Below are 20,134 nucleotides of genomic sequence, written 5' to 3'. Positions count from 1 at the left end.
ACAACAGTCATCATGCAGCAACGAAATCAGCCGGAGCGCCAGATCTTTCAACACCAATAGGGAAAAGTTGAACCAATTTCGCAACAGGCTTAATTTCTTATCAACCTAAATTCGATCAAAATCATTATCCATACTCCTCTTGCTTTGCTCTCGGAATTCGCCAGCAAGAAATTTCACATTCTTTCACATCATAATTCCTGGGCTTAATTCCGGGGATCTAACTAGTCATATTACAGCAATTGTGATTGAAAAGTAAGTCACATCCATGAATAAATTATAGCTTATTAGAACTTTCCTACTGTTCTCCCAATCTGACTCCCCCATGAATATCTAATCTAGTAACTATTGCTCCAATCACATTAAGTTGAGAACCAGAGGGTCTAATAATTCAATGACAACATGCAATCTAATTCGAGAACAGAAATGAGCAAATAGTCAGACGCTACACACCCTTTTAGCCACCACAATATCATCGTCACCACGGTAATTTTGCTCACGTTCATGGGTGCATTCAAGAAGCAAACAAAGTAGGGTGGTACAGTTGAAAAGAAAGAGCTGATTCCTCCCATGACAATAAAAGCTGCTGCAAAATACATGCAATGTTCGTAGTGGGAATATGATTACAGATCTCATTTAAACCTCATATAGATCCATACAATAAAACGAGACGCACGAGATCCGTTTCAGTCGAAGAATCCGTATCATTTGAGCCAAACATAAACCAAGTGTAATGGAGTGCACAACATCCAATGTTAATCCTAACATTTCCTTGCTGATCAGTTAAAAATTTGACAAGAGAAACAAAAGGCCTCACATACTAGAAAGATCATATGAAAATTTTAAGTCCAAAGCCAAAAACTGCCCGTATCCTTTGGAAAATGAGATCCCGCCATCCCCTCTCTGTGTTCTCCACCACTGTGGCATTCCCATAGCTGCATTTGCAAGCAATCAGAGCTGTCAACTTTAGGGTCATAAACATGAGGAAATATCCAGGAAATAATAAATAAACACTCACCTGTCTTCCTCGGGCACATCAGAATGTGTCAGCTTGATGATCGTAACCCCAGGTTCAGGTTCCTCAAACACAAGTCTAACCTGCAAAATTCATTTCCACCGGTACATTAATCTATCACTTACTCATGTAAAAAGAATCCCATCCAAATCCTACAACATTCGGGGTAAAAAAAAACAAAAAAACAAAACTTACGGTAGAATGAATCCCATCAGGCCAGTTCCCAAACCTCCATTTCTGCACAATTAGTTTAGCTTCCTGTAATTCCACATTTGTTCCCGTCACCGACCCGTTAAAAATGAAAAATTCTCCACCAACATCCTTGCTTATCTTCGCATCGCTCTGCGTAAAACCTTTCCACCTATTCTCATCCATCAATATCTCATATAAATCCCTCGCTCTACAACTAAACTTCTCTGTCAAGGTGATTGTTTTACGACCTTTCTTGCTATCACTCTTGACCTTTTTCTCCACCGCAGCCTCTTTCTTGGGCGCAGCAGCGGACGTTGAGGCAGCTGGATTCTGCTGGGTCACTTTTTTGGGTTCCAAGTCGTCTTTGACAGGTCCACCTTTCGCCATACTCTCGACCCAAATCCTGATTTTGTCCAAGATTAAAGGTTTACCCCGTGAAATCATGGCCTCCTTGAGCCTCTTGCCAATGGGCCCTTCGTCATTGACTGTGAACTTAAGCTCAGGGTCCTCATCGGCATTCTCGTCGGAGATATAGGGAATTTGAACGGTCCCATCGACCTTGAGCAAAGATTTGCCGTCGGACTCCTTGGCTTCTCCTTCCCAGGACAAAGAGAGACTGAGCTCGTAACCGGGAATGATTTTACCCTTTCGAACATTGACATAGGCTTCGCCATCGACCTTGTCAACGTTCTTGGTCTTGATGAACAAGTTGCCCTCGCCATCAAGAACGGTGAGATCGGAGAGAAGCTTGGAGAAGAGGTTTCTGGACCACTCGAGACAGTTGGTTTCCGCCCAGTGCCAATTGTGAACGTTGGCGCCGTCGGCCCTATCCTCGACGATCCAGCGCTTGTCGCCCTCGCCGAACCTAGCCATCGATCAAGAGAAAGAAAGAGCTCAATGAGAAGCGCAGGGCAAGGATAGGTAGGATCCGAAATGTTTGGGCAAAAGCAAGAGGAAAGGAAGACAATAAAAGAACGGGGTCAAAATCTGGACTCTTCTGAATTTAGAAGGATCCAGAAACTCATCCAAAACTGAGACCCAAGAATGGTCCAGAACCCTCCCAGGCCCACTTAACCTCCTGCTTTGCTTGTTCGCGCCAACCTAATATCTAAGAACTCAGAAGGGCATTCTTAGAATCTTAGGGGCGAAAAAAACACAAAATTGACTTATATCAAATTTCATTAAAAAAAGAAAAAGTTAGTTCATGCGACTTGTGTAAAAGACTGGAAGTATATTGATCTAGAATTTTTGACTTGAATTAACTTTAAAATATATATAGCCTAGGATATGAGAAGTTAATTTTAAAAAAGTTTAAATACTAAAGAGATTATTGCCTATACTTTTTGGAAAAAATTAATATTATACTAACTCTTATTCTTAATATAAAACCTTGTTTGATTTTTATTTTGATTCTAAATATAAGATTCCAATCAACTTTATTTCTTATATTTATGTATTTTTTTAAGATAATCCTTCTAACAATAATATTTTTAGCCAATACATTTAATTAGTAAGGATATTTTAGAAAAGACAAAACCTATTTACTATAAATAACTAATTTAACTTCTTTTTTTAATCTCTTTAAATTAGTCAACTAATTTTTATAAATAAGACAATAGGTAATATAATTTAATATTTATTTCTAAAGTTGATCTCAACGTAATGTCAGAGAGGGCCGAAAAGGGGCCACCAGCCCGGGAAGCGCTCTTCCTCACTTCCTGATCAAAAGCTATAATGGATGCATGATGAATGATGATCACAAGGTATAGCACTGAAACGACCAAAAGGATAGCGCGGTGCATTTGAATGATATGAGACGCCCCATGTCTGTCCCGAAGTCAATACCCGCCAAAGTCCAAGGCGAGTTACCCTCTACTGCTTCAGTACCTGATTCTTTGTTTGATGAATATTGCTTTCGCGGCCAGCGAACACCAAGAACCCAGCCATTCAAACGAGCCGGAAAGCCCAGCTTAGCCATTCCAGAGACCGAACAGGACGATGGCAGCCGAGTTGAGACGAGCCGGCGTTCCAAATCGACGACGCTTAGGGCTAAGTCCAAGCCCCAGCTCCAGCCCCAGCTCAGATTGAATGCTTTGCCACTATCAGACACTTGTTTTGGAAAAATGAAAATCTTGCCTCGAGATTTCTTTCAAATTGATGCGTTGGACCTTGCCCGCCGTTTGTTGGGAAAGTTTCTTCGCAGGGACGATGTCGTTCTTCAGATCACTGAGGTAAAAAAAAAAAAAAAATCCCGCCACCTTTCCTTTTCCTGTTCCTTATTGGATTGCAATAGGACTGCATCAATGTTTGGGGAATAGTTTTGCTGTTTAGAGCCGGATCAAATAAACCTATGGTGCTGCTCAGAGCAACAAGTCTGGTTGCCCCCCTTCTGACATAGCATGCTTAATTGGTGCAATAAAATTTTTTTGCCTTTTCCAATTTTTTAAGTGAACCATTGTGTGTTGAATGTATCTCTCAGTCAGTTTTTCTGAGGTCTACTCCGAAGTCTGGATGTAGAACAGCGAATCACTCTTATTGAAGACCTCTAATTGTACAATAATTGCTCTGAGATGTTAGGAAATCAGCAGTTTCTTGAACCAAAGCCAACGTCATGAATTCCAATCTGATCTCTTGCAGTAAAATGTACAGGGACTGTTTTTGGCCACTAAACCCACCAGTTGTTTTATCCTATTTTAGAAGGAACATTTTTTTCCACAAAAAAAAAAAAGATTCTTCAACATTCTTTTCCTCATTTGGTTTCTCATACTTCATCAGTTCACTTAGAGAGGAAATGAAAGCACCATGCACTGCGTCTTTTTCCTTTCTCCTTTTGCTTGGCACCATGGAATGGTTGTGCCTCATTACGTGGTTGAGTGTGTGGGACAGGCTGCATTTGGTATTTAACGATGAATTCATATCAGTTAGGTGGAAGCATACAGACCAAATGATTCAGCTTGTCATGGTCGATTTGGCATTACAGCAAGAACTGCCCCAGTTGTAAGACGCTTCATTTGCTCTCTTTTTACGTCCACATTTTGATCTTAATCTCTTGCCTATATTGAACATTTGAGGATTCTGAGTAGTTTGTGGATTAATGTTTCCTTAATGGTTTGTTTCTACTTCGTAGTTTGGACCTGGTGGACATGCGTATGTTTATCTTTGTTACGGTCTCCACATAATGCTGAATGTTGTTGCTGACAAGGAAGGAGCTGGAGCTGCTGTTTTGATTCGTTCTTGTGCCCCCGTTAGTGGTAAAGTTCTATCATTACCTTTTGGTCATACAACTTGTTACATTATTTATTGATGACAGGTAGTGATTCTTAGTCACTTACTCTGCATAACGCTACTTGTAAAGAACCATTGACGTAATAATTGCGGGAGTGATAATGTGAAGAGTTCAACTCGGGGATAATCAAAGCGATAACATGTTGCTAAATCATCAGGATCACTATTTGGCTTCTTTGATACATCAACCTCTGATTCATGGTTCATTTTCCTCCAAAATATCATTAGCATCGATACATCAACCTCTGATTCATAGTTCATTTTCCTCTAAATAACTGTTCATATCTATACTAGTTCTCATTGTAATTAATCTCTGCGTAAGATGTGTCTTTATTATACTTGAGAATATGACAGGATTGGCTGTCATTCAGCAGCGCCGAGGGCAGAAAACTGAGAAACCTGTACTTCTTACTGGCCCTGGCAAGGTTAGTTTCCCGGCTTTCATCTTACCCCACTAATAATTAGTTTGAGATGCTTTGCGTGACCCAACTGGGTTAATAATTTGCTTACTTCTTACCCTCCTTCTCTAGGAAGTTCTTATAAACTATGTCCATAATCCAAGAATCACCAATCTTAAATGCACATTATATTTGTTATCTCACATGTTGTTTTAAGGAAGTAATAATTATAAGCAAAATATTTGTATATGCATCACCATCTGCTATTCCAAAATTGACTAAAAACTTATGATAACGGAAGTTCCGGCTGGACAGAAAGTCAGGAGGAGAAATACAAGGAAGAAAGTACAGAAACTACTACTGTATATTCTCTCTGGCCGTCTTTCTTACTGAGACATCTAGTGGGTAGCGATTATTTCTGTTACAAGATCAGATCGGCAGAGGTTTCAAAACTGATTTAGTGTGATTGTTGTCCAAAATCTAGGTTGGTCAGGCACTGGGTCTTTCAACAGAATGGTCCAATCATCCCCTATATAGACCTGGTAAGCTCGTAATATTCAAAGGCTGAACTGAAATGTAAACTTGAGGAATAGATAAATATCAAGATGAAAATGGGTGAGACTTTGTGATGCAGGTGGTTTGGAAGTGTTAGATGGTCCGGAGCCAGTAAGCATTTTGGTAGGACCAAGGGTTGGCATAGAATACGCATCGCCAGAGCATGTGAGTGCCTTATGGAGATTTGCCATTGCAGGTACCCCTTGGATCAGTGCTCCCAAAAACACTCTCAGGCCACCCTCATAACAACGACGTGCCGCCTGCAACAATGTGGTATTAGGAAGCAGGATTTTTGTCCGTGAAATATGGATTTCCTATGATATTAACCCTTGAATTATGACTAATTAGTAGTAGTAACTAGTTCTGAGTGCGTTATAATCTTGATGTCAACTTAAGCGCGTGAGTGCGTGCATGGAGGAGGGATGAAAAATATGCTACCCAATCTTTTGTTTCTTCTTTAAATTTGAGTTACAAGAAATTTTTGCTTTTTAAATTTGTGCAAAATTAATAAAGACGTTGAATTAAAATTTCATGAGTAAATTTAGTTATAAAATTGGTGAATAAGTTCATTGAAAATGATTCGAGAAGTAGAAATGATCAATCTAACAATATAGAGAATGAAAAAGAGTTTTTTTTTCCTGAGTAACCTCTGCAGATATATAAATATATATATTTTAACCAAAGACTGAGTACAAACATGACATCAAAAAAGCACCATTTAGACCTAGTTTTCTTTATCAACCTCCCCCTCACCTAAAGAATGTGGTTAATTTAGGATATAAAAGTTATTCTCCATATAATGAGAAAGTTTAGCCAAATAATTAGCAATAGGGATAGAGCTCTTAGGAAAATGTATTGGTACAACAATCCAATCCCCTGAAAGGGATAAATACTTTGTCCTTAAAGGGGTAAATACTTTCACAGCCTCTACAGAACAAAGTCAAGGTTTCCACACGATTACTGTAAATCGCTATATTTCCGTACCCGGCTAGTTTTTCTTCACGGCATCCATTATATCATATATAAGTTTATTAGAATTATGTATTCTTCATTATCATACGAGGCCAAAAATGAGTGTTATAATATTATCTTGTAATTTCAATTTTAAAAATATCAAGCTTTATTTTAAAAGAAATTGCGATATCATGTTTCTTAATCCATGTATTGAGGCGCTAATCCCTGGTTAAAAGAAATGCAGCAGTATGAAACTATTCCGTTTCTTCAGAAAGCCAGCGGTTGAGAAGATCAAAGGGAAGGAAATTCCGCTCTATAATTCCCTCAGCTTACATCGATCCAAATACATTTTCTGTCAATATATCCAGAAACATGCACGAAGCACCTTGACTTGCAACCGTATTCATGTTTTCTTCAAAAACAACTGCTCATTTTCCCCGCAAATAGGTGCCATTGTGAGGCAATAACTTTGATTCTTCACCACATATAGCTTGATTTTTAAACCACCTAGCAAAACCCAAGCGCTTGGAAGAGCTGGGAGCTATTGCCACTGCGAAGAGATAGAAGGTGATGCCAAGAATAGATTTTTATTTTTTCCGCATTCTTTTCATCAACCAAAAACTATGATACAGATATACAATCACTGAATTGCCTTGCATGCAAAACCCGCTGGAAATGCCAAATAAATCATAAAATATCAGATAATAGTGTGCATATTGCTGCCCGCCTCCCACACCAAATCAGAATATTAATACATTCATATTCACTGCAAGCTACCGCGCAAACACCAGAAAGGAGAGAGAACCATCTGCAGGAAGAGAGAGAGTCAGATCCTACATATAAATTTTTCTAATGGATTTAGCATATTAGAAATGAGAAGCATTCGCCATACCTATAATCCATTACCGAACAATAAAAATTTGGGTTAGTACTGATACAGTTGTTCCGTCAATCACAATGGCGGCTAGCACGTGGCAAAGCATATATTTCATGGCTCGTCTTCTTATAGAAACAACGTTCTGAATTGAACCTCTAGCTGTTCATATACTTCCTATATGCCTGGCCGCAGCCGCCCATAAAATTCGTTGAAGTCAAGACGGAAAAAGAGGAACTTAAGATCAACATGCTGCTGTACGGGCAACTGGGAAATAAATTCCTCTTGGAAAGATGAATACTCCTCAGCAATCACATTTAGATTTTGTTCCATACTTTGAAGAAATTCACCGGCACGTTGTGTTAGGGCTTTCCTGCCATCAGCAATCCAGGATTCATGCTCCACAGACTTGTTTATTTGCTTTCGGGACTTGTTCTGGTCTTGAAAGGAGGACTCCATGATTCTGAATAAAGATGTTGTCAGATATATCAAGGACATAGATACGCGGAAAATTAGGAAAATATTGTCTCGAAGTCTATAAAAATTATAAGAGAGATGAAACAGTAGGTTTTATACCTTGATTGCAACTCAATGATTCCTTCATACAACCGATCTGCATGACTCCGGAATCTTAATATGAGATCAAATACTATAAATAGAGACTTGTAAATGGACTGAGAACGCTCTCCAAGGAGAGATTTCTCTACAATTGAATGCAGATATTTTTCATGTGCTGCAAGGAGGTCATCAAGATCCTTGGCTACTTCCATCTCATTTAGAAAATTTGACCATGATACCTCCAAGACTTCAAACATTATATAATATTGCAAGTTTGAAACAAAGTGATTCATTTCAACCCAAAGAACTTGGCAGCGCCTCAACGTTGAAACTAATTGCAACTTTACAGTATTTTGCAGCTTGGTAAAAGAATGAGAAGTGATACAATTTGGTTTCATGGTCTTCCACGCACCAATAAGTGCATGTTCCACTCTTCTAAGCTTCCAGAGAAAATTAAAAATTCTCAAATACCTTGACATCACAGACTCTGTGAATACAGTATCTAGCGGAACTCTTGCATCATATTCAAGTGAAAATACATCCCAGCCCCTATCACCACTTTCATGCAGCATAATTTTGACCCTCAGCCTATCCAATATGTCAGGGTCATCGTATTGAGCATTAGATGCTCGAATAGCAGTTTCCAGCAATCCAGCAAGTTTAAAAGAGCTTATAGTGTTAGCAGGTTCAGAGAGCTCAGGCCCAACAATATCCATTAGATATTGAACAAAATCGCCTTGACCAAGCAGTAAGTACCTCTTAATTGCAAGACAGTGTTCTTTAAATTTGTACCTCTTGTACATTACATTCAACAAATGCTCATCAATTCTTTTTGCTGCTTCATCAACCAAGGATTCGAGAGCATCAGTTTCACCATAGCCGAAACCACCTCTTCTTGCAGTAGCCCCCGTAGCAGGGGCAGCTTCTGTTGCAGCATTAGACCAACCACTATCCTCACAACAAACACGAAGAAAATTTATGGACTTACCAGTCCTCAAGATACGCTGAGCCAGAGAAGGTGAAATGAATGAAGGAAGCATGGCCGCATGGAGTCTGTAACCTTCTCTCCAAAGAGATTCTGCTTTCACCGGCTGGCTAACAATAAAGAATTCAGTAAATATATCTTCTAATTCCCCTTCCAGTACCCACCTTCTCACCATTTCATAAAGTGGAGAGCACACTCGTTGTAGTAATCTCCCCATAAATTCATGAACAAGTGGATCACCATGCTGGGCATGCAAATGAATTGTTCCAGTCATAGCGCCGCCCCTTAAAACCCTACACTTATCAACCAAATCAGCCATTAACCTCATTTTCACCATCGGCTCTGCAAGCCAAACAACTAGCCTCCTTAATGAAAGATAATTCAATGAACTAGCTGATTCGGATACTAATGGAATGGGATTTGAAGACTGTACTTCAAGCACTGCCAACAGCTTATAGTACTCAGTAAGTTCGTCTTGCAATGCAGCACAAAATGCCTGCCCCACAGTACCGACATCGTCAGCTGTAAGTCTTTCTGTAATCTGCGAGATATACCCTGTGACCTTTTTAAATAACCTCCCCAGTTCACAGAGTCTGTGCACCATAGTTGTAGTGGCTCTAGGGACCTTAAGCAACTGTGATAAAACATAGCCATCTAGGTTATTATCAAATTTCACATACTTCCCGTCAACTCCTTGACATGCATATAGAACGTCCCTAACCAAGACCTCTTCAGACACCTCATTTTCCTCCTTAACCAAATTTACGAACTCACGAAAAGCAATGTCGCGACGATTATCTGGATCCTTGGTAACCAACAGAGCTCCGTTATTCCATGACTTGTCCTGAGCAGCATGACTATGCAAAATCCTTGAATCTTTACCCGACTCATCTTCAGCTAATACCAAATTGGGCAACAAAACCGAAGTATCTAATTGGGTTTTCAAGTTCTTCCGATCTTCGGATATAATTTTGAGTAAGTAAATTACTGCCCATTTATTATTGACGCCGGATTTTGAAGCGAACTTGGAGTAAAGATCAGCAAAAGTAAGGGCTTCAGCGGATCTACCTTGAGTGGCGAGGCGGCGCTTGATGGACTCAGCGATGGCGGCAGCGTCTGGAGCAACGGAGGGCGTCAATCTGCTGGAGAGGATGCGAAATGCATAGCGAAGAGACTTTTGAAACTCCTGGGAGTTAGGGATTGCGGTTTTTGAATCGGATGTGTGATTCTGAGACAGCAACCGGAGTACCAATTCCCTGACCAGATCTGCAACCTTTTGTTGGTCTTCTTCGTCCATCGTATGCAGGTGAATTCAAAAAGCCCCTCCCAGAATTGTGAGCTCTCACACACTGAGAGTGCGCTCTTTTTTCCAGTTTTATGTGGGCGCGGAAATGAGGGTTTTAACTTTTATGCACCAAAAAAACATACTCTCTTGTACTCTTCCGGTCCTAAATGTAAGACCCTTATACTCTTTAGTATAAGGGTTTCTATAAAACAAAGAGGAAAAATATTTTTTGGTTTTATTTATAAGATATTAAGAGAAATTTTTTATATAAATATATGATTTTACTCTTCATTTATTATTGTGTTGATTTTGTTTATATAAGGTACTTCTTCCGTCTCTAATTATAAGATCCCCTTTTCTAAATGGATTTGTTCCTTTTTATAAGGTCTTCTTTGAGTTTGTCTAATCATTTAATGTATTATTACCTATTTTACCTCTAATAAATTCTCATGTAATTCTCTCTCCATACACTCTCTCTCTATTTATCTCATTATTACTTTTTTACATTTATTAGGGGTATATTTGAAAAAAAATTACATTTGTTACGTATTAATTGCTTTTAACTAATTTAAATTATTTTATGACAAAAAAAACTAATTTAAATTATTTTCTTAAAAAGCACAATTTAGCCAAAAGGTTCTTATAATTAGGAACGGAGTAGTATAATGTATTAAATAGGGATAAAATTGAAAAGTCACTGAATTTTAAATAAGAGTTAATAAAATTTAAGGTTTCCATTTGTCTGTGTTAAATATGCTGGAAGTGCCTTATAAATAAGATCAGAAGAGTAATAAATAGTGTAATTGGTAACCAAACAAGCGCAATAATGGATCATCCATAAACATCATATCATCCCTCGGCAATTCTGATTTCATCCATTATCCTTATGAAAATAGAGAATAATTTTTCAATAAAATATATTTAAGAGGTGTTTGGTAGAGAAACTTTATTTCATAAAATGTAAAAATATTTTTTTGAGAATGTCAAACACTCACTTAATTAAAATAAATAAAACAGTACCCAGATAAAGCCCCCGTGCCCCAGCTTTGGCTGTTTTGGAAGAGTTACGACGGCGGTATTTTAAATTGTTAAACATTCATTATGGAGACTAAAATTATTAGTTAATATTCCAATAGTACATAGCTATTGCAAAGCATAATTTAAATACAACTGGCAAACGTACTCATGATATGCACATAATCAGCCTGTTTGGCCGGGTGTTTTAGGCACTACAAGCAGGTTATAAGCCTGAAAAGCACGATTGCAAATTTTGATACTATTTGGTTGAGCAATTGAACAATATGACTTTTTTTATACGAAAAGCTACAATAAGTTATAAGTTAAAATTAACAACTTATGATTATAGCTTTTGAACATTGAGATAGAAAAAGTTAAGAATGTATTATCTCCTTTAGTTTTTATTATAAGCCTCAAATAATTAATTTGTAGATAATAAAAAATCAAATAAAATTAGTTGAAAGTAATAAATCTTTTATTTTTTTCATATTTCACTTTATATTTAAATTATTTTTTACAATTTTTTAAAGTTTTAAAATTTAATTCACTCAATCAATTTCACTTCCTTATATTAAATTAATTTAAATTTATTATATTATCTCAATTCATTTTTTTCCATGTTTCACTTTATATTTAAAATATATTTTTATGATTTCTCTGAAGTTTTAAAATTTAATTCACTCATTAAATTTGACTTCTTCATATTAAATTATTTTAATTTCATTGTATTATGTGAAATCATTTTTTGAAAATAATGTTTCATTATTTATTAAAACTCATACCCATTTTTATCATTTTACAACCAAACTTACTTTTATTCGATCATAATCCAAACAACTTTTTATCAGCCTCACTTTTGCAAACTAGTTTTTCTGAACTCCAGTCCAAACATAATTCAGCTTATCTAATTTAGCTTTTACCCAACTTCATTTTTTCAAAAGCTACTTTTTCAATCACTGATTCAAACAGACCTAATATCCCAACAAAAATACAAAATAAACGCTTAAATATTTATATGCAATGTAACAAAATATATATATATTATTACTGTTATTGTAAATTGTGTACATACACAGGATAAATAAGTAGAGCCATTAATATTTATATTCATTTGAATAAAATTTAGAATGTCAACGATGGAGAATGAAGATAAAGGGGATAAGCTTTAGGAACTGGCCGATTTGGAAAAATTACAACTTGTGTGTAACAACAACGATAAGAATTGGAAAATTAGTTTTCCTTAATAAAAAAGACAAAGCTTCTGAACAAACTCCAAATTCTATCAAAATTGTGAAATTTGGGCTTCTTAGAATCAAGCAACTCTGCGGCAAAAATGTCCACAAAATGGAAACGAGTCTACTCTGAACAACCTTAGCCCTTCGTCCCCAGGCACGTTTGATAACAACTACTTTAAGATTCTTCTAACGAATCAGGGGCTTTTGTAATCAAACCAAGGGTTGTTTTCGACGAATGGGTCTTCTACAGTGTCTATTGTTAACTATTTTGCCAACAACCAAACAGCCTTGTTCCAAGCGTTTGCTCAGTCAGTGATAAATATGGGTGATATTAGCCCATTAATAGGAAGCCGGGGAGAAATCAGATCCAACTGCAAAAAAGTCAATGGAAGCTAAAAGCGAGGATATGATTAGTTGCTTAACGTGTATCATGGTCTTGACCAATCTACATGCATAAACACTACTCCTCCGGTCCTAATTATAAGACCCAATTGACTTATTTGAGGAGATTAAGGAAGTAAGTTAAATTGGTTATTTATAATAAATAAGTGTTATCATTCCTAAAATATCTTTGCTAATTAAGTATATTGGCTAAAACTATCATTATTAGAAGGATTATGTTGGAAAAAAATGCATAAATATAAGAGAAAAAATGGATTGGGTCTTATAATTAGGATCAAATAAAAAGTCAAATTGGGTCTTATAATAAAGACCGGAGGAGTATTTCTGATTGCGTGCCGACAACTTCATCATCTTCTTAGTTTATACCTAAACTGGTTTGTCTTTTTTGTGGAAAACGTTGAGACTCCATGTGTCTATGTATAATGGACTAATGTTTCACCTTCATATTCGTAAGTTTGACGTTTAGCTATTCCTCCCTCCTCGTACTATGATATTACTATATTTTAAATTTATTTTAAAAATAAAATTTCATGTAAAATTGTAGTGTTACTCGGTAATCAAAATTTTATGGGGTTTAATCAAACTCATGATGATCTAAGATGTTTATTTCTAAATAGCTTTACAATAATAAATCAAACATTAATGAGTTTCAAACTCTTAATTTAAAACAAGGTTAATTAAAATTAATTTTCGTCCCATTTATGTCTCCATGTTTGAAGATTGAAATTAAAATTTAATTAGAATGAAGAATTGTTTGTATTAACAAATTAATTAAAGAGTGAAAAACTATGTTTGTAGAATTGTAGACGGCATGAATGAGAAACTACGAGAAAAGGAAACATGATCATTGGTGATGAGAAACTAATAGAGAGAGTAAATATGGTCGCTCCTGATGAGAAACTATGAGAGAGAGAAAATGAGATACTTCATTGATACCAACTTCTACAACTTCACTTTTAATTGCCGCCTGAGGCATACCAAATTTAACCGCTTCACTTGCTCACAAGTCACTGCTTGGATCATCTCAGTGGGTATGAAATAAGATACTTTACTGATACCAACTTCTACGGCTTCACTTTTAATTGCTGCTTGAGGCAAACTAATTTTCACTGCTTCACTTATTCACTAGTCACTGCTGGAAAACGAATATTTACTGGCCTGTCGCTGCTCGAGGCATACTAATTTAATACCTTGTTGGCTAGTATGTATCCAGCAGTAAAGTTGCCATAAAAACGAATATTTACTGGCCTGTCAACGTCAAGCAAACACGAAACCTTCAATAAAACCATTTAAAATATTAAAATATATACACATATATTTACTATCTCCTATTTTTACTATAAGAACTAAATGATTAATTTATAATATTAAAAAAATTAATTAAATTATTTATTTATAATTAATAAATGTTATATTTTCTAAAATACTTATTAATATATGCATTTGGACTAATATTTAATAGAATATTTAACACTTACAAATTAACATAAAAACTACTTTTGAAAAAATACATAAATATGTGAGATAAGGTAGATTGATGTTTTGTATTCAAAATTAAATTGAATACCCAGTTAACTCTTATACTAAGAACCAGAGATAATATTAATTAGGGTTAACGTGCAATATTGACCCATATCTTATTTTTTAGGTATAATTTTTTACTATTGCTCTGAGGTTGAAAATCAGCCACAGGCTGCTGAAGCTGGCAATTCCATAATGGACAGTGCCTGTTTGTTGATCCACATGGATATCTTGAGAAGAGATCACAAACACAATAAGAGAAAATACCGCTATTAGAAATCCAAGGGCTATCATTTTCTCCATCTCTTGGTAGGCATTCGGATCCTTTAGCATATGAGCTGAAATTTCAACAGATAGACCAAAGAGAGGCATGAGTTGAATGAAGAGAAGCACCACAGTAAAAGAGATAAATTGGCTCGTAGACGGCATGAATGAGAAACTACGAGAGAAGGGAAACATGGTCGTTGCCGATGAGAAACTAGGAGATGGAGTAAATATGGTCGCTACTGATGAGAAACTATGAGAGAGAAAAAAATGAGATACTTCACCGATACTAATCTCTACAGCTTCACTTTTAATTGCTGTTTGAGGCATACCAACTTCCATCGCTTCACTTGCTCATGAATCACCGCTTGAATCATCCTAGTGGTATGAAATGAGATTACAAATGAGAGGTAGGGATTGAGATTGAAATTAAGAAAATATATTAAAAGAGTGTTTAGCATAAAAGATTTCTTATTACGTGTGATTAAACAAATTCATATATGTGAGATCAGAAAATATCATGGTGGGATGTGGTATTCTCCTATCTCATCTCAATAAGTTTGTTTAATCGAATGTAACAAGTAATTACTCATGGTAAATATTTTTTTAATAATTTTTATCAATTATAATCTTAATTCTTATCTCTTATTTTTAACGTTTTGTACCAAATGAAACCTTAGAAGTTTGGATTTTTCACTCCAAAAGTTAGTTCTTCGTAACATGATAAGTTATAATTTGAAAGCGCTGATAGTGCTTTGAATATTATCATCTTCAACAAGAGACTACGTACACTGAAAAAAAGGGTCCGGAGTTTTCCCCACGGGCCAACAAGCAAGCTTTATAGTTTGAATCACGAGCATGTAGATATAGCAGGCTTGAAATGATGTGTTAAAAAATTTAATTTGTAATGAATTAGATTATTCGTAATTGATTAAGGGTGTGTTTAGGTGACACCCCAAACCATGGTTTGGGGTGTCAATCACCCAAACATCCCTTCTAAAAACCAAAACCATGGTTTTGACTCCAAAACCATGGTTTTGGAAAAAGCAAAATTTTTTTGCTTTTGGAGAAAAAAGGAAGAGTGTGAGAGCCTATATGATATGTATCTTGTTATTTTTTTTATAAACATATTTTTTGATAAACATATTTAGTCTTATATTTTATAAATATATATACACATTAATTATTTATTAATTATATTATCTTATGTATTATTAATTATGTTGGTAAAAAATATATTATTAACAATTTTATTCCTTCAAATTAAAATATATCATAAAATCTATTTTTTCTGTAATTATCATATTAACTTATGTCTTTTTTTTGTAATTTGTATATATAAAAAGTGTTTCTGATAACAACTATCCAAACACTCTCACTTCTCAGAATCACTTTTTTACAGAATCTATTCTCTCCAGAATCTATTCTCCAGAATCACTTTTCCAAACCACGGTTTAGTTTCATCCAAACACACCCTAAAAATGTTTTTTTATTCTTGAATCGTGCGCACACCCAAAAAAGAGTCTATATATAATAAAGCTTATAGAAATTGTTCATAAATCACGAGCATGAAAGTTTATTCTCTTAATTCAATTATAAAACTAGAAATTTCTCACTCATACGATACACAGATTAACGTATTTAATTAGGTTTAAAATTTTAATAAATTACATTATCTAAGATACTGAATATTTGCTTCTAATAGGAGTTATTTTTTATTTATTTTAATAAAATTTCAACTAGAGATGCGAAATTTATGGGGAATAGATAAAAATTTGAAATTATTTATTTATTTCTCTATTTAAGCCTCTAATTGACATATTATTTAATTATGATACTCTTCATTTAATTTAATATATTCAAATCCCAATTAAGATACTATTCAAATTCAAAATTAATTATTAATTTTTTTATTTGAGCCTCCATTTGAAATTGTATTTATTTATAATGTTTCTTATTTAATTCAATATATTCAAATCTCAGTCAAGAAGTTATTTAAATCTCATTAATTGAATATATTCAAATATTATAATTTTATAATCTCATACTCAACTCATTTTCAAACGAATCCCGTATTATAAGTTTCTAAAAATATAGTTGATGATTGATAGTTGATAGCATAATAATTGTTGGGAGAAGACAAGGGTATAATAATTATTTAAGCTGAAAGCAAGAAGCAGAGGCGTAGAGTGAGGGCGAATTAGGATGGATGGATCACGTCTCGAACGTAGTCACACCGGGGGCTGGGAGCCTTCCGATGAGAGCAATAAAAGGAATATGCATTAAAATAGAAATAAGCGAAGGACGTGCGATGGTGGGGGGAAGAAGAAAACTGTATTATAGTTTTAGCGGTTAAACTCTGCTTCAACGAAACGACTTTCCCAGAAATTTTTTTTTTTTTGGGGGGGGGGGGCATAACTCTTCCTAAGAAAAAAACTCATCGGAGGGACTTGGCCTTTACTCTCTCAGGCGATCTTGGTCCTCATCTGTCCTCGAACCTGGTCTCATTGAGCATTTTGCGTTGATCAGGAACAGGTTATATGCGATCTTCTTTTTTACTTGGATTTAATGAGAAGAGGTTTTGATTCTATAATACTGTTTTCTTATTGGTTCGCCGTTTGTCCGCGATTATGAATGATAAAACATGTCTTGAATATCTAACTTTTGCATTTACTTTTCGAGTTTCATGATCAGTTGGGAAGCTTTCTCGGTTGAGAATTTATATTTCATGATTAGGAAGGAATAGAACAGAACAGGGGAATTCGTTTTGGGACAAATAAAGCCTTAAAGTTCTCTCATTAGTATATGGAAAAGGCTTGGGATTATTGCAATCTTATTTCAATCTTTGGCCTCCTTCGATCGTTTCATTCGCAAACACTTGTCTTCGTTTATTTAACATCCTGTTCGACTGATTCTAAGGATGAATTGAGGGTTTGGAAGTTTGTTAATCCACCACTTTCAGGTTGTTCATTGATCATCATTTACTCTAAATGGCTCTTTGAGACCCCTCCTTCAGCTACTTTAAAGAATGATGTGCTGCGGAGGAGCAGAGGAAGAGATCGCTGGCCTACCTCCAAACCAATCCACTGCACCACCAGGAGGGGTTAATGCATATGGTGGCGGAGGTATCATGCTCATGTTCTTCTATTTCTTATTTCGTGTCTTATTTTCCCCCTAATTGGTTTGTCCATACAATGTCCAGACTCAGTTTTAGACCATTCGCCCATTGAAAGCACTACTGAATATTCTTATATAACATTAGGAACATCATAATGTTTCAGCATAGTGCTTGCTCATGCCTCATCTGATAAATCTCTCAGAAAAATGCCTTTTCTCTTCCAGGTTATGAGTAATAATTAGAGTAACCATGTCTGAATATAGGAGGAGAGAGAGGAGAACTCAGGGGCAATGTTGTCAAGACAGGCGGTCCACAGAGAGATTTATCGGTTGAGACACCAGCCATTTCACTGGAAGAGCTGAATAGTATAACGGACAACTTTGGTTCCAATGCTTTGATTGGAGAAGGTTCCTACGGACGGGTTTTCTACGCAAAGTTAAGAAATGGTCAGGATGCAGCCATCAAAAAGCTGGATAACAGTTCTTCACCAGAACCAGACTCTGATTTTACCGCACAGGTCAGGCTCTGGTTCACCTGAGATCCACTGCGGGAATGTTTTTGGCACTCAAACATTGTATTGTGCCACTGTGTATCATGCAGTTATCTATAGTTTCAAGACTAAAGCATGAGCATCTTTTGGAGTTGACGGGGTATTGCCTCGAGGGAACCAACAGAATTTTGGTCTATCAGTACGCAAGCAAGGGCTCTCTGCATGATATATTGCATGGTAGGGTAGAGGGCGCACAACTGACTACTTTATTAATTATTTCAAATATATAATTATCTGTGTGTTGATAATTAAGTAGTAGAATTCGGATGATGCAGGAAGGAAAGGTGTACAGGGGGCTGAACCTGGTCCAACACTAAGGTGGAACCAAAGAGTAAAAATTGCATATGGTGCAGCAAAAGGCCTTGAGTTTCTTCATGAGAAGTGTCAACCGTCCATAGTTCATCGTGACGTGAGATCAAGCAATGTCTTATTGTTCGATGACTTCGAGTCCAAGATTGCTGATTTCAACTTGACAAACCAGAGTTCTGACACAGCGGCTCGGCTTCATTCAACCAGGGTCTTAGGAACATTTGGCTATCATGCTCCAGAGTACGTATGCCCCGGAATTCCCGGTCCTCCTTAAATGTACTATTCACAGTGAAACAAGCAATCACTCTTCAACATAAATATCTTGAAATCAATTTCACGTTAGCACATCTGTTTAGGTATGCCATGACTGGCCAGATTACCCAGAAAAGTGATGTCTACAGTTTTGGAGTGGTGCTCTTAGAACTCCTAACAGGAAGAAAGCCAGTGGACCACACAATGCCTAAGGGGCAACAAAGTCTAGTGACGTGGGTATGTCATGATCGATTACTCAATCTTGAGTGATCTTAGCGCCATTTCAAATTGTCCATCTGCTAATGTTTCTTGCTGCTACAGGCAACTCCAAGGCTGAGTGAGGACAAAGTGAAGCAGTGTGTGGATCCGAAGCTAAACAGTGAATACCCCCCAAAGGCCGTTGCTAAGGTCCTCTTCTCTACTCTCAGCCTTCGGTTTTCTTTTTCTCTTAACCTTGTGTTGGTCCTGAGAAAAATGAAACAACGTGCTTAAATAAGTTTCTTCATGGTGTTTGAGTTGTGTTAGTTGGCAGCAGTTGCGGCACTTTGTGTTCAGTATGAAGCTGACTTCCGGCCAAATATGACAATAGTGGCTAAGGCTCTTCAGCCACTTCTCAATTCAAAGCCGGCTGGCTCTGAATCCGGTGCTTGATGTTCTCATCGGAAGTATCAGTGTATTTAATCAAATTTTGTGCAATCTATAACTTAATAACCTCAGTTTTAAGCAAAGTTCCATTGCTCCAGATTGTATCATGGTTCTGTCCCTTTGACATCCACTTCAACTGGAAACTTCATTTGTTGTTCGCATGCATGACCGAGAATCATAACTCCGGTCTGTGAGATTTTTTAGGCAAGCAAAACCCCAAGGAAAAAAACAAAAAGAAAAAGAAAAAGACAGAGGGAGAGCGAAAAGACTAAGAGACATTTGAGAGTGTATGAAACGAAAAAATTTCGTATCCGTTTAGCTTGTTCGAGCTTAACTTTCTGGTTCATGCTCCCGCTGCTTTATCTTGGCTGTCAGGACGGGAAGAAAAAATATCTTAGATTTTTGTCTAATGTGCTATTGTTTAAAATATTTTCACATCAATAATTTAAATTTAAATGCATTAAATATCAGAATTCAGAAGCGCAAATAAAAACTTCTTTTTCCCATCATTCTTTCTATTTTTTTAATTGATCTCCGTCAGGACTTCTTTTTTTGAATGATAAAGACAAGATTTAATGTTCAAGTTCAAAGCTGACAACCCGCATCAGGACTATTTTACTCCAGGTATCTAACTCTGATCTCACGTATCATAGGCACGTGGGTGCACGTTCATGTCTTTTGAAACCCATGAAGCTCTAAATCAACCGTTTGCTTTGATGAATT

At 36.3% G+C, this 20,134-nt stretch overlaps 4 protein-coding genes across 5 annotated transcripts; 2 read left to right on the top strand and 2 right to left on the bottom strand.

Annotated features, from left to right (window-relative positions):
• Nucleotides 1-541: 541 nt before the first annotated feature.
• Nucleotides 542-2,142, bottom strand: LOC114763211 (activator of 90 kDa heat shock protein ATPase homolog). Its single transcript, XM_028952824.1, has 3 exons — nucleotides 1,208-2,142; nucleotides 1,016-1,095; nucleotides 542-932 (listed from the first exon to the last, which is right to left on the bottom strand). Exons 1-3 carry the CDS (start codon nucleotides 2,075-2,077, stop codon nucleotides 827-829), a joined length of 1,056 nt encoding a protein of 351 aa, XP_028808657.1. The 5' UTR covers nucleotides 2,078-2,142; the 3' UTR covers nucleotides 542-826.
• Nucleotides 2,143-2,906: 764 nt separating this feature from the next.
• On the top strand, nucleotides 2,907-5,930 carry LOC114763218 (DNA-3-methyladenine glycosylase-like). The gene is made up of 6 exons (XM_028952834.1): nucleotides 2,907-3,435; nucleotides 4,130-4,201; nucleotides 4,332-4,455; nucleotides 4,844-4,914; nucleotides 5,372-5,429; nucleotides 5,522-5,930. Exons 1-6 carry the CDS (start codon nucleotides 3,016-3,018, stop codon nucleotides 5,686-5,688), a joined length of 912 nt encoding a protein of 303 aa, XP_028808667.1. The 5' UTR covers nucleotides 2,907-3,015; the 3' UTR covers nucleotides 5,689-5,930.
• A 1,056-nt stretch (nucleotides 5,931-6,986) lies between these two features.
• LOC114763206 (gamma-tubulin complex component 3-like) lies at nucleotides 6,987-10,155 on the bottom strand. Its single transcript, XM_028952818.1, has 3 exons — nucleotides 7,847-10,155; nucleotides 7,289-7,733; nucleotides 6,987-7,204 (listed from the first exon to the last, which is right to left on the bottom strand). The coding sequence occupies exons 1-2, from the start codon at nucleotides 10,108-10,110 to the stop codon at nucleotides 7,448-7,450; spliced, it is 2,550 nt and encodes an 849-aa protein (XP_028808651.1). The 5' UTR covers nucleotides 10,111-10,155; the 3' UTR covers nucleotides 6,987-7,204; nucleotides 7,289-7,447.
• Nucleotides 10,156-17,526: 7,371 nt separating this feature from the next.
• On the top strand, nucleotides 17,527-19,417 carry LOC114763207 (probable protein kinase At2g41970). 2 transcript variants are annotated; one of them, XM_028952821.1, is made up of 7 exons: nucleotides 17,527-17,662; nucleotides 17,922-18,172; nucleotides 18,256-18,382; nucleotides 18,481-18,754; nucleotides 18,871-19,003; nucleotides 19,088-19,174; nucleotides 19,292-19,417. In XM_028952821.1, exons 1-7 carry the CDS (start codon nucleotides 17,566-17,568, stop codon nucleotides 19,415-19,417), a joined length of 1,095 nt encoding a protein of 364 aa, XP_028808654.1. In that variant the 5' UTR covers nucleotides 17,527-17,565. The 2 variants fall into 2 exon arrangements, with proteins under 2 accessions (XP_028808654.1, XP_028808653.1); XM_028952820.1 differs by having other exon boundaries at nucleotides 17,919-18,172.
• The last annotated feature ends 717 nt before the right edge of the window (nucleotides 19,418-20,134 follow it).

Source organism: Neltuma alba, unplaced genomic scaffold, assembly GCF_004799145.2.
Source record: "Neltuma alba isolate B1F8T4 unplaced genomic scaffold, ASM479914v2 tig00011267_pilon, whole genome shotgun sequence".
Taxonomy (NCBI): domain Eukaryota; kingdom Viridiplantae; phylum Streptophyta; class Magnoliopsida; order Fabales; family Fabaceae; genus Neltuma; species Neltuma alba.
Note: the sequence above shows the minus strand (reverse complement) of the source record. Positions and strands in the feature narration are given on the sequence as shown.

Coding starts and splice junctions, on each gene's coding strand:
- LOC114763207 (XM_028952820.1), top strand. CDS start 17,566: ATGATGTGCTGCGGAGGAGCAGAGGAAGAGATCGCTGGCCTACCTCCA. Junction 18,173..18,255: donor ACTCTGATTTTACCGCACAG/GTCAGGCTCTGG, acceptor TGTATCATGCAG/TTATCTATAGTTTCAAGACT. Junction 18,383..18,480: donor TCTGCATGATATATTGCATG/GTAGGGTAGAGG, acceptor CGGATGATGCAG/GAAGGAAAGGTGTACAGGGG.
- LOC114763206 (XM_028952818.1), bottom strand. CDS start 10,110: ATGGACGAAGAAGACCAACAAAAGGTTGCAGATCTGGTCAGGGAATTG. Junction 7,734..7,846: donor ATCATTGAGTTGCAATCAAG/GTATAAAACCTA, acceptor ATCTTTATTCAG/AATCATGGAGTCCTCCTTTC.
- LOC114763218 (XM_028952834.1), top strand. CDS start 3,016: ATGAGACGCCCCATGTCTGTCCCGAAGTCAATACCCGCCAAAGTCCAA. Junction 3,436..4,129: donor TCGTTCTTCAGATCACTGAG/GTAAAAAAAAAA, acceptor CATATCAGTTAG/GTGGAAGCATACAGACCAAA. Junction 4,915..5,371: donor TTCTTACTGGCCCTGGCAAG/GTTAGTTTCCCG, acceptor TCCAAAATCTAG/GTTGGTCAGGCACTGGGTCT.
- LOC114763211 (XM_028952824.1), bottom strand. CDS start 2,077: ATGGCTAGGTTCGGCGAGGGCGACAAGCGCTGGATCGTCGAGGATAGG. Junction 1,096..1,207: donor CTGATGGGATTCATTCTACC/GTAAGTTTTGTT, acceptor TGAATTTTGCAG/GTTAGACTTGTGTTTGAGGA. Junction 933..1,015: donor GATGTGCCCGAGGAAGACAG/GTGAGTGTTTAT, acceptor TTGCAAATGCAG/CTATGGGAATGCCACAGTGG.